Source organism: Marmota flaviventris, chromosome 7, assembly GCF_047511675.1.
Source record: "Marmota flaviventris isolate mMarFla1 chromosome 7, mMarFla1.hap1, whole genome shotgun sequence".
In the NCBI taxonomy this organism is placed as follows: domain Eukaryota; kingdom Metazoa; phylum Chordata; class Mammalia; order Rodentia; family Sciuridae; genus Marmota; species Marmota flaviventris.
In genome coordinates, this window is record NC_092504.1 from 30,342,975 (window position 1) to 30,356,716 (window position 13,742).

Consider the following 13,742-nt stretch of genomic DNA (forward strand, 5'->3'; position numbering starts at 1 on the left):
ATTCTCCAGTTATGTTTATTTTGGGGGTTAGTATTGACAGCCCAATCCCCTTCTTTTTACATGTCTGTCTGAGCTGCCAACTCCAGCCTACCCCTTTCATCCCTGAGCCCATTGTTAGCTTACTACTCTTCCTGTCTTAGAGATGGGGTGGCCCCTTCTCTTGGCATATCTGACCTCATTCTTACCTTGATTCTGTCCTCCTTCTCTGCCTACCATTCCTCAGTTTCTCCACCCTTGAAATGTTGGATATCCCAAGGCCCATCTTTGCTCCCTTCTTTTATGTTTCTCATTTTTGTTCCCAAAGCTTCAGTCACCTCATGTACATGGGCTGAGTTTTTGTTTTGGACCTAGGCTTAGATGCCTTTGCTTTCTCTTAGTCTTTAGTGTGTACTAAAAAAGCGGAACTCATCTCCCCAAACCTGCACTACCTTCTCTGCCTGACTAAACTCATGGCACAGCCATCCTTGTAGACACCTAAGCCAGAGCTCTAGGAAACACGTGCAGTCTTCAGTACCCTCGTCTCCCCTATCCAGGTCATCCCAAGCCTGTGGATTCTGTCTGCCAGAATCTTTTTAAGTCAGCCTCTTCTCAATCTTGAGTGCTCAGTTCTTGGTTCAGTCTCCCAGCGTAGCCCATCTCTATTACCATCAGTGGTTCTGTGTAAATCTCCTGCGATCTCCCACTCACTTGCATTCATCTTCCACATTGCATCCCTAGTGCTGACATCTAGAGGTACCCCAGAAGAATGGAAATGAAATGAAGGGCTCAATTTCCCTGTGCAAAAAGTCAGTGCAGGTAAGTCTAGGACACAGCCGTGAAGAACAGGGAACCAAGATTTCACACAAGTGGACAGGACATTGTGTCTGCATTTTTCAAAAAGCAATACTCCAACTCTGTTCTGATAAAGGAAACTGAACTTTCTGGCAAAGTTTTAAAAACTTATGGATAGAGCCTATTTTTTAGTTAGGATACACTAATAACTCAGAAGTAGTGTGTAAACAGCATTATATTTTAAACATTTACAATTTATTGCTGAAAATATGTTCGGCAGTGTGCCATTTGCCTTCAAATATCCCAAAATTATAGTTTACTTTTGATCAAGATCTCAGGGATTTTTATTTTTTTGAAAATCCAGTTATCTTCTTTACAACCGTTTTACACATGGCTTCTTGGTGCTTCTGGATGGGAGGATGCTTTTTAACCTGTTCATCAGTAACTCTTGAGCTCATTTATGCCTGAATAATAGAACTCATCAGAGCAAGGAGAGATTGACTGTATCTGACTATATCTTTTTTAGATTTCACTTAAAGTATCAGATTTTAGGTTGTAAAAACTACTATTGCCTCAACTCTGACCAGCGTGTGATGTGCTCTTCAGCTGCTTCTGACTCTGAGAAGCCAGAGGACAGTTGTGTTCTCTTGCATTTGTTCCACTTACTGCTGAGTTGCCATAAGTTCATGTGACTTCACACACTTTCTCTCCACTTTGATATATAATGAAAGAACACTACTGCTTTCTTCAGTTGCTGCGGATGACACAGTATGTGGAAGCACTCAGTGTGTTAACAAGCCCCAAAGGACTGAGTAAGCTTTGAATTTTTTGCTCATGGAGTAGGGTTAATAATTGAGAAGATTCATGACTCCTGACAAAGTAATATCACACATTGCTAAGACAAGTGGCTTGTATAGATTGGTTGTTTTGGTTTGAAAAAATAATATTTTACCACACAGAAATAACAGTTTTCTTGGAAAAATCTTAGAATGCTTAAATCTTATAAGCCTTTTTTTCCCCCAAGAAAGAAACTGGCTGTTTTTGCCAACATTCTGTAGTTGAATGGTTGGCAAAGGTAGGAATGAAAGCCAAACTCTTTCTTTTGTCGGTCCTGTTTTCTTTTTCTATTGATAACAATTTTTGGGCCACCACATGATATGTAATTATTTGGCAGTGTAGTAGGTAGGGAGCCACAGCACAGGTACACACTCAGTGACATCTGCCTAACTTTTAGATTAAAACTTTTTTATTAAAAAATTTTTTTAAAGTTGTTGATAGGCCTTTATTTTATTTATTTATATACAGTGCGGAGAATCAAACCCAGTGCCTCACATATACCAGGCAAGTGCACTTCCGCTGAGCCCCAGCCCCAGTTTAGATTAAAACTTTTTAGAATATAAAAAAATCTGTAAATTACTTTGATTCTTTGTATGATAAAATACCTTAAGAGTATATATCCTAGTCTTTATGGAAGAAATATTATCTTTCTTCTTTTTTAATTTTATTTTGAGATGGGGCTTGCTAAGTTGCCCAGAGTAACAAAGAATTTGTGATCCTTCTGCCTCAGCTTCAAAGTAGTTGGGATTACAGGTGTGCACCACCACACCTGGTTCAGAAGGGTAATCTTCAAGGCATGCTTGATATTTAATGACAAAGAGAACACTTTTTGAGGTGTTGAATCTTTATGTCATGGACACAGAAAACGAGCACACTTTTAAAATCTACTAAAACCACCTCCCTTTATTATGCATATTGGTCTTTGACCTGAATTGGAAAGGGGATTTCCACCACCACCACCCCCCCCCACCCTCAATGTTGATAAATAGACATTGGGCCTTCGGTCAATTAGACCTTCAGTTGAATTTTCCTTATATTGAAAAATGGAAAAAAAATCACTTGAGGTGTGGAAGATTAATTTCATCCCTCCTTGTCATGGGCCTGGAATATTAAACTGGTTTGTTGTGGCTGTTTATCATCTAAGCAACTGCACAGTTGTGTATTCACTGCAGTGGGGATTCATCTGTATATCTGATCTATTTTGTTGAATCTTGTCAGAGGTTAACAATTAGAGGATATAGAGGTAGAGACATCAGGGCCAGTGAGACCCTTTGGTACCTTCTTTTGGTGGTGATTTTTACATTAGAAGCCAAGAGCTTTGTAGTCCCTTGTGGAGCAGCCCAGCAATGTTGCTGTGAGGATATCAGCCATGGTTGCTCACTCCTTTAGTAAAACCTCCTGGCTTTGTTGTCACTCTTCATCTACGAAGAACTACAGGGTTGAATTATAGATTGTCATTGAAGAAAATAATGATGCTGTGATCTTCATGAATAGCTTAAAAGATGACTTCCCATTTATGCCATCATCTACTGAGGAAGGCCACCATGGTGTACACCATGAGATCTAGAGTAATTGAGGAATGTTTTGGTGAGCGATGTTGGAGACAAACATGGAGATGACAGCTTCTCCAGAGAACACCTTTGGCTTTGGACTGGAACCTACCTAGATGTGAACCCAAGGCCTGCTGCATGGAGCTGGGCTGGTCGCTTAATTTGTAGGGCCCTCTGGCGAAGCCCCTGACACTTAAAGACATGCTTAGTGGATACTCCTGCCTCTTCCCTGGGAGGTTGTGTTTTCCTCCCTCTGCACCGTGCTTCTGCAGTGGCTGGTTTGGTGGCCCTTGTGCAGAGAGCTCAGTGTGTTGGTTCCCTGGGTGTCCACGTGGTGTCCTCCGCTGAGGTCCTGATTGACGCTCTCTTTCATCTGCAGGTGCCCGAGATCATCAGCTCCATCCGCCAGGCTGGGAAGATCGCCCGCCAGGAGGAGCTGCGCTGCCCCTCGGAGTTTGACGACACGTTTGCCAAGAAGTTCGAGGTGCTCTTCTGCGGCCGCGTGACAGTGGCTCACAAGAAGGCCCCCCCAGCGCTGATTGACGAGTGCATCGAGAAGTTCAACCACGTCAGCTGCAACCAGCGGGCAGACTGGGACCGGGCACCAGAGCCCCGCAGGCCCATGCGCAAGTCCTTCTCCCAGCCCGGCCTGCGCTCTCTGGCCTTCAGGAAGGAGTATCAGGATGCCAGCCTCCGAAGCGGCAGTTTCTTCAGTTCTTTTGAGGAAAATGACATTGAGAACCACCTGATTAGTGGACACAATATTGTGCAGCCAACAGATATTGAGGAAAATCGAACTATGCTCTTCACGGTAAAATATTGTCAAGTGTTGTGCTCATCTGTGGTGCGACACCTGTTCAACAGAAAATCTGCTTTATTGAGTGAAGATTCTTAGTAAATTGCTTTTGGATTTATGTGAGAATCCATATATTTTCATACTGAATAATTTTTTATTGAGGATAAAATCCTTATGTTAGCCACAAGCCTTTAAAACCATCAGAGGGAAGCATGAAGAGAATCCATCTCATGCTTGTATAATTTTTATCTTATTTCCACTTCCCATGGTTTTAAATCTACCTTTTCAGTGGAGAGAATACTTCAGATATGGAAAAGAGGCCAAAAGAGGGATTTTCAAAAACATGTATTTATTTCAAGTAATATATTTTAGCAAAATCCTTTAGGTGGAAAATACTCTCTTTACTATTGTCTTAATTTATAAAACTTTCATCCTTTGTTAATTTGGATAATTTGGTTTGTGAATAACCTTATATTTGAAGTTTATACCCAAACTGAAATATTAGTCTAGCTAGTTGCATGTTTTTTTCTTAGATGAAAATTGTTAAACTGACAGTGAATCAAATGCCAGAAAAGGATGGATAGGGGAGCTATCCCTCTTGTGGTTGGCTGCTCTGGGTTCTTTTGGAGGCTTGCCCTCCTGGGGGAGCCCCTGGGTCTGAGCTGATGCAGTGAGTGAGTCCCTACTGATGTAAGGAGCTAGTTTTCCTTGATTCCCTTTCTGTCTGTTCTTGCTTAATGCTGACTTTCCATAGTGAGCAAAATTGCCTTGAATGTAATACATTATTATGTAATCTAATGTATTCTGTGCATTATTAACCCAAAGCAGTGAAATGCTTGGAGCAATGAAGCTGGCCAGTTGGGTTAATGCTGTGTAAATGTGTGCAGTTGTAAAATCCAGGTGGTGTGACAGGGTAAATAGGACTGATTTCTTCCTCTTTCTTTGTTGACCTTGTGATACTCAGTGCTGTGTCTGCAGTCAGACTTGCACTTTAATCTGTGTTTAACCTATCCCTTTTTTTTCCCCCCAAAAAACTTGTCATTGAGATAATTGCTCAGTGCATTTATCTACATGTTCTTATTGTGTGACAGCTGTGTACGTGGACTCTTTTTTTGTTTTTGTACCAAGGATCAAATCCACAAAGGTTTAACTACTTGAGCCACGTCCAGAGGCCTTTTTTATATTTTGTTTAGGGACAGGGTCTCACTAAGTTGCCTAGGGCCTCTGTAAGTTGCTGAGGTTGGCTTTGAACTCTCAGTCCTCCTGCCTTTCAGCCTCCTGAGCCACTGGGATTACAGGCGTGCACCACTGCACCCAGCTGTACAGCTATATATGGACAGTAGTGAATGCGACAGGCATGGTCTCTGCATGTGTGGAATTTAGATTCCAGCAAGCAAGATGGGCAGCTGATTGCATTGTTAGTTTATCTAAGTACAATTGCCATGCATGCTGCAGAAGAGAGGTAGAAGGTGCTGTGAGAATGCTCAGGAAATCAGGAATGGCTTCTTTGAGGCCGTGATTTTTTTTTTTTTTAAATGGTACCAGAGATTGAACCCAGGGGTGCCCCACCACTGAGCTTTTAATTTTTATTTTGAAACAAGGTCTTGCTAAGTTGATGGGACTAGTCTAGAATTGTAACCCTGCTTCCTCAACTTCCCAAGTAGTTGGGGTTACAGGCATTCTTTATTAAAGAATTCCTTTAATATCTGCCATACAACAGAAGTGCTAAAGGTATAACAAGTGTTTTCTGAGTATTTGATTTTTGATATTATATTTCTTTCTCTTTTTAATGAAGAAAACTTCTGTTTTCTTCATTATGTAGAAACCTCCTATGCAGGTTTGTGTGTTCTGAGCTTATTGCAACTTTTGGATATTTACTCTTTTCCTCTCAGAGAAGATTGCTGCCCTATGTAGATGAATGTGCTTCAGTTGTCCTGTGCCACTTGAAATCTGTGGAATAAATTTAGAAGCTTTGAAATGATTTCCCGTAACTGTATAGTTAGAACTTTATGAGAACATGCCCTTTTGCCTCTTTATTTTCATAGGTTATGACCTGCAACAGTTTGTGTGATAAATTTGAATTCAACTTTCATGAGAAGCTGGTCTCTTTTTTTTTTTTTTTTTTTTGTCTTTTTTAAGATTGGCCAGTCTGAAGTTTACCTCATCAGTCCTGACACCAAAAAAATAGCACTGGAGAAAAATTTTAAGGAGATATCCTTTTGCTCTCAGGTAAATGGAGACTGATTGTTGGTTTGATTGCAAATGAATTAATTAAAGAATTCCTTTAATATTTGTCATACAAAAGAAGTGCTAAAGGCATAACAAGTGTCTTCTGAGTATTTGATTTGCAATATTGTGTTTCTTTCTCTTTTAGAATATTAAGGCAAATTATAAATATTATCTTGAAATAAAAAGATTTGCTCTTAGCAAAAATATACTGGAGAAAATAGATCTACTGTAAATTTTTTTCAGTTCGTGGTATTCCCCAGTCATAATTACTAGGGTTGTGGGTCTGTGTGTATGTCTTATATATGTTTATTCAAGCGTATAGTACATATGTATTTATCTTACAGAAGTTCAGAACTTTTTATTATCAATATATCATCATTATTTCTTCTTCTTTAAAATAGAGTAGATAGGGCTTATCTTTGAGGATGTTTTACCCAGAATGTAGTTATCCATGAAATCTTCCATATTAATAATTTCCTAGGTATGTTTTATAGAGATTCATTTTAGAGGAATCTGTCAAGTATGATGAGCTGTGTCAGTTTCGTCCTTGTAAATACAAGATCACTTAAGTTAGTGTTTGGCTATTCTTTTAAACTTTGATTTTTAGATTTCTATAATAAGATATGATAAAAGTCTCAGTATTTCTTGATTTATAATGTGATCTGCTTGATTGTTCAAAAGTCATTTTTTCCAAAATATGAAAATAGTGATCTGTTTTTTTCCCCACATTTTTTATTGATGCAGTATAGTTGTACATAATGGTGGAGTTTGTTGTTCCATTAATGTTCTTCCTTAGTAGGTGAAATATGGAACTGTTTTCAAAGATATTTTCCTAAATTGTATTTCCTTAAGTTCCCAGTATGTGCTTGATATGCTACTGGGGAACATTGATTGAGATGCCAGGCTCTATCAGGGATTACTTACTTACTAGAAAATAGTTGGCCTGAAAGTGAGATTATCCATAGAATTTTCATATTGATTTGCTTCTATTTTGGTTAAAATATTAAATGTTTTCTTTTATGATGTGATAGCTTAATTATTTCCTGAAGAAGTGCAGCCTGGGTTTCTGTAATCACCTGAACTCTATAGGCTGTCAGCACTTGGCTCTGTGTGCTGGGGATTTCAGAAGACCTTGATATGTTAATATTTATGGGGGATGTCTCATCTGTTGCTTCTGTTGGCTGTTGCTTTCAAAACATGTTTATATGTTGATGTTTATTTGAAAGAGCTCTTAGGAAACTGTGGTATTACTTGGTCTTAGTATCTTCTGCTTAAAGCTTCTCTACTCTATATATGTGTAATTTTTTACTCAGTCATCAAACTAGTTTACTTCAGTATTTACTTTTTTTTGTTTTGTTTTTGGTTTATTTTTATGATACTGGAGATAAACCTAAAGCCTTGTACATGCTAGGCAACATTGTACCACTGATCTACATCCTCATCCCCCTTACTTGTTTGTTATTTTAGAAGTACAACTATGTTTTAATTTTTTTTTAACCTTTATATATACATATGTTTGCATGTGTATGCACACACAGTTGCATTTCTTCATTAATCTTAGTTTGCCTTTGATTTTTCAATTTTTTGTGCTTTAAGAAAATTTTTAATTTTTTTTGTCATATTAAAACGAGTGCTGGGGATGTGGCTCAAGCGGTAGCGCGCTCGCCTGGCACGCATGCGGCCCGGGTTCGATCCTCAGCACCACATACAAAACAAAGATGTTGTGTCCGCCGAAAACTAAAAAATAAATATTAAAATTCTCTCTCTCTCTCTCTCTCTTAAAAAAAAAAAAAAAAAACGAGTACCAAAACTTAGTTCTCTCATGGGAGGCAATCAGAATAATAATTTAGTGGAGCAAAGTTAATTTTCTTATTCGAGAGGTGATTTTAAATATTTTTTTTTTTAGAATTTTTTAATTTTTTTTTTTCAGTTTTTGGTGGACACAACATTTTTATTTTATTTTATGTGGTGCCGAGGATCGAACTCAGCGCCCGGCGCATGCCAGGCAAGCACATTACCGCTTGAGTCGCATCCCAAGCCCCTTTTTTTAAAAAAATATTTTTAAAGTTGTTGACGGACCTTTTTTTAAAAATTATTTATTTACATGAGGTGCTGAGAATCAAACCCATTGCCTCGCACATGCAAGGCAAGCATTCTACCACTGAGCCACAACTCCAGCCCTTATTTTAAGTATTTTTTGATTTTAAAATATCCGAAAAAATAGTAATTTTATAGTATTCCTTAAAACTGTGCTGTGTAAGCTTCATTGGTGTTTGGGGCAGTGGCGCCTCTGCTGATACAACTCAACTTGCGCTTATCTTCCCTTGCCTTCCGCAGGGCATCAGACACGTGGACCACTTTGGGTTTATCTGCCGGGAGTCTTCGGGAGGTGGTGGCTTCCATTTCGTCTGTTATGTGTTCCAGTGCACAAATGAAGCTCTGGTGAGAGAGGATGAGTGCTTCTTATCCAGAAGCTTATTGACAAGGAATTTCAACCTCACTGATTTTTCTGTCCTTAGCAAAACAGTGTAGCCTCACTGACATGTCATTATTTGGTTTTAATTATTTACTCATTATTTTCCTTTGACTAATAACTAGATAGTACACATCTGAGACTTATTTGGGTATGCATTTTAAATTTAAATTATTTTTGAAGAACATGCTCACTTTCACCTTCTGGTCTAATCTAGCATTTTAAAATGGCATTGGACTTTCAATCCTGAGAGGAATTTGCTTTCCACTCAGTATTTAATTTGTATTTTTACTTTTTTACCTTAGCTGCTTTAAGAGCTCTGAGCCTTTTAATTAGTATTTCTCAGATAATAATCTTAGTGTTGTTACCGCTATCATCCATCAACCTGTGGAGCAAGTCCAGAATAATCTCAGACTACCAACTCTGTTCCATAGCTTTCTTGACATCTCATCCCAGCCAATTTTAAATGGATTTTTTGCTGGCTTTAATTTCTCTTCTCTTCCATTAGGTTGATGAAATCATGATGACCCTGAAACAGGCTTTCACGGTGGCTGCAGTGCAGCAGACGGCAAAAGCGCCAGCCCAGCTGTGTGAGGGCTGCCCCTTGCAGGCCCTGCACAAGCTCTGTGAGAGGATAGAGGGTAAGTAGGGGCACTTGCAAGCTGTAATGTAGTGATGTGAAAGGCCCAGGAAAACTATAGATAGCAGCATCTGCTGCAGGATTTTGCCTAACAGAAGGTCCTGTTAGTCACAGGGATTGTAGGTACACTTACTGTGCAGTGGGTATCTTCTATGTGTCAGGGATTTTGTGGGGTGCTGGGGATACATAGATAACTATTTCCCCCTTTTACCATCTCCCTATCCAAGGTACTCTGAGGACAGTTGGGAAGTTAGAGAAACAAAGGCTACCTAATGTTTATCAGTGTTGTGTTTATGGTCAGTCATGTTAGCCACTGCGGGAGACTTAGTAAGATAAGATGTAAAGAATTTTCACTAGGCTTCACCATTAGAAGGTCATCAGTACCTCTTCCTGCACTGTTTTAATGAAGAGCAGAGCAGAAGGCAAGTTGCAGTCAAGGAGTGAATGGAAAAGCGTCACAGGTGCAGTGACTATGACCTTGGCTTCTAGAAACTTAGTGCAGGGAGAATCTGTAATGAAATGTTACGGTTTGCTGCTGATATTTACTGAAGATGTGCCAGGCACAGTGCTAAGTACTTTCTTTATTATCCTTTTAATCTTTTCTGTGTTTGTGGGAAGGAAAGGCCTCATTTATTTTGCATATTTAAATAAACTACTGTCTAATGAGCTCAGGATCCCGCCCCAGGTGGCTGTTACTTGCAGCTCTTGTCTTGGCAGAGACAAAGACAAAAAATGCTCAGGGAAGACCCTGGGTATCATCTGACTTCTTCTTCTTCTTCTTCTTCTTCTTCTTTTTTTTTTTTTTTTTTAAGATTTTTTAAAAAATATGGACACAATATCTTTATTTATTTTTATGTGGTGTTGAGGATGGAACCCAGTGCCTCACCTGCAAGGCAAGCGCTTTGCCGCTGAGCTATATATAACCCCAGCCCTTCATCTGACTGCTTTTTTAGAATTGGAGAGAAGTTTGAGCATGGTCAGGGTGGACTGGAGGGGTCCCTCCTGAAGGAGGGTGGGAAATATACTTCAGGCAGGAAAGGAGATTCCGGTTGTCTCTCTTCCTGAGAGGGGACAAGGAGGAGCTAAGGTATGAGTGGTTTGGTGCCCACTGAGGGAATACAGAGGTGAAGGGGTTTATGCCTCGGTTTTTTTGATTTTGTATCTTTTTCCATTTATTGGAGAATCTCTAAAACTTTTTTGTGTGGTTTTCAAGTGTTGCATGATTTAAATTATGCACATTAAAAAAGCAAAGAAAGATTTCATTTCTTGTGTATCTAGAATACTTATTATACACTATAAATGAAAAGAAAAACCACATTGATATTCAGATCTGAGTTCCTTTTTTATTGTAAAAATACACATAAAAAATTTGCCATTTTAATTTTTTTTTAAAGCATGCAGTTGAGTAGCATTAAATACATTTACATCATTGGGTAACCATCACCACCGTCAATCTTTTTTATCTCCCCCAAATGCAGCCCCTTAAATACTAACTCCTCTGTTCTACTCCCAACCTCTGGCATCTACCATTCTATTTTTTGTTTCTGGGAATTGGATTACTCCAGGTAAATTCATATAAGTGGAATTATATAGTATTTGTCTTATTATTTCTGGTTTATTTCACTTAGCATAATGTCCTCTCAATTTTTTCATGTTGTAGCTGTGTCAGAATTTCACTTCTTTTTTAAGGCTGAATAATATTCTATCACACATATATACAACATTTTAATTATTCATTTATTTATTTGTGGACATTGGTTTGTTTCCATCTTTTGGCTATTGGTGTACAAATATCTGTCCAAGTTTCTGCTTTCAGTTGTTTGGAAGTTGACATTGCTGGATCATATGGCAATTCTATGCTTAATTTTTGTAGGAAGATCCATAATATTCTCCAACAGTTACACCATTTTACATTCCCACTGTCACTGCAGTTGACAATTTGCAATTTTTTTACATCCCCACAAAAACTCGTTATTTTGTTTTTCTTTTTTAATAACTATTTAATGAATTAAATGAAATTAACCAAATTTGCTATATATAGAATTTAACATTACAACCTCCAACTCTTCCATGTTAATCCCTTGTTCTAGTGAAGAAATTAAATTCTAACAAACTATTTTTTCTTCATTGTTCCTTTAATGAGTTCCAAACCATCTTTTCTTCCTTAATTTTTATCTCTTTTTTTTTTTTGGCTCCAACCAGTAGGGGAGTGGTCTCAGTAAAGTGTGAGGCCCTTCAGCTCTGGGGAGATCTTTTAATGTGACAGGTTCAGCTTCTTCAGCAACAACTTTCATGGGGCTGAGACACAAAAACAGGACCTCACTTATAAAGAAGATCCTCATATGGGCCACCAAGGTACATCATGGGAAGAGATGTCTCTGAAGAAGGGTCTGGGAAGTTCCCAGAGAGAAGTCAGAACCAGCAAAGTTCTTGACATACAAGAATTTCAGCACGCCCAAGTCAGAGACAGAGATTTATTTAGGAAAGGAAAGCAGAGGAACGTTCAAGGGAGCATGTGGGCCTTCTTCAGAGGGAGAAACAGCAAACAAAGAAACAGCCTTTTTTCTTTCTTTTTTGATGATAGGCATCTTAATGGATGTGACATGGTATCTGATTTCTCCTTTAAAATAAGATAGATTAATAGGTGACATTTTAAAGTCTGGGAACATTCATTGTGTGTACAGTGCTCTTCAAAGTGAACATGATTCATATGTTTGACTCTGTTTTCCAAGTTGTTGCTGTTTGCTGACATTAAACAAAATATTTCTGGGAATGAGAGAAGTTTTGCTTTAACTAGCACTCCCAACCCAGAGGATCACTAACCCTTTCCTAGTGGTTGTCAAGATAAGGCAAATGATGACGGAAATGTCCCTTAAGAGCTTATTAAGAAGCCAGCCATGACTTTGGCCTTGAAGATAAAGCAGATCATGATCTGCAGAACTGGAATACTTCCAGGATTCCACTTGATAAATCTTTCTTTGGTCTGGCTTAGATTTAAGAAAGTTAAAACTGAAAAGTTTTAAAACTGCTGTAGTTTTAGAAATTATCATTTAATCCTTTTTTTTTTTTTTCCCCACAAAATTCAGCCAAGGCAAAAAGTTCTACTACTGTAAGAACAAGCCATTAAACAGTGCCCTCAGAAGTCTAGGGAGGTATGTTTTACCTATATGAAAAGAAGCTTTTTTAGAACTATAAGTGGCACATTATCAGAAGCATCCTTAGCAAAGGAGATGTTGATTATTTTAAGGATAGTTTTGGAGTTCCTTGCTTTTTGCTATTGTGTTCCTAATAAGTAGAATGATGAGGTTTTTAAAATTATTGTATGCTGCTTTAAGGGTAGTCCTAACAGGAAGTTATGATTTGACCAAGAACTCCATAAATGTGGAATGGACCAGTGACATGGTCACAAGGAGAATTAGAGACTGTGTTTTCTTAATTGGTTGGTGTCATTGAGTTATGCCCCAGAATCTGTAAAATAGAATAAATACACTGTAGGTGTCAGTGATGTTGGAGAAGCCACTCAAAATGCAGGTGCATCCTATAAGAGGTGCAGCTTTCCTCAGTCCTGTGCTTGAACTGTATGACTCTGCAGGCGCCATGGTGTGTATGTGGTACTTTGCTTAAAGTTCAGAGGAGCATTTGGGGGATTACTAAAATAATTATACTCTCTCTGGGACAAAATAATGAGAATCCCCTCTACTCCGGTACCCTTTTCTACTTTGTTCCTTGCCTGTGCCCCCAAACTCTTTTGGCATCACATGGGGCCCTGGAGGGGAGATGCCTTCAGCATGGTTGCTGGAGTGGCAGAAGGTAGAGAGAAGCCATGTGAAAGGTGCTGAGACCTGAGTGGGACTGGTGGGTTTGAAATGAGCAGAAATAACCTGGTGCCTTGACACTGCATCAGGCTGAGACTGCAGGATCCCTTCACAGTGCTGGAATGAAGAAGAGCCTGTGCCCTCTGATTTCACCTGAAATTGTCAAGCATATAGTCTAACTCTTCTAGTCTGACACTCCTTAGAGCTTAGGGATTTTCTCCACTTGTGAATGTTTCATCAAATAATGTGCTGTTTCCAAAACATGATGCCTAGATGATGTCAGAGATGTCTGCCATTTTGGGGGAGGATTTTTAACTAGTGATTACTGAGTGTTTACTTTATTCATAAATGTAAGCATATTTTGCTTCCACATTTAAGTAGTTTGTTTTTGTAATGCTGGGTATTGAACTCAGGGCCTCATGCATGAGGAGCAGGCACTCTGCCACTGAGCTACATCCCCAGCCCCACATTTAAGTGGTTGATACCATGAAACCTGTGTCTGCTTCCCTGGCTTTATATGACAGACGGCTGGCCAGGAGACTATGTGAATTGCATGTCGACAAACCCACCTATCCTTTGCACCTTAGCCCATCTCTGAATTCACTCTGTTTTGAAGCCACCTGGATCAGGA

The 13,742-nt window shown here is 39.0% G+C and overlaps 1 protein-coding gene across 4 annotated transcripts in view; it reads left to right on the forward strand.

Moving 5' to 3' along the window:
- The window catches only part of Tbc1d1 (TBC1 domain family member 1), a 218,940-nt gene that overhangs the window by 112,812 nt on the left and 92,386 nt on the right, over window positions 1-13,742 (forward strand). For all 4 annotated transcript variants that reach the window (XM_027938840.2, XM_071614212.1, XM_027938823.2 and 1 more), the window contains 4 exons: window positions 3,538-3,969; window positions 6,094-6,183; window positions 8,521-8,625; window positions 9,165-9,297. In XM_027938840.2, the coding sequence (XP_027794641.1) occupies window positions 3,538-3,969; window positions 6,094-6,183; window positions 8,521-8,625; window positions 9,165-9,297 (760 nt within the window). The remainder of the gene's footprint in view (window positions 1-3,537; window positions 3,970-6,093; window positions 6,184-8,520; window positions 8,626-9,164; window positions 9,298-13,742) is intronic.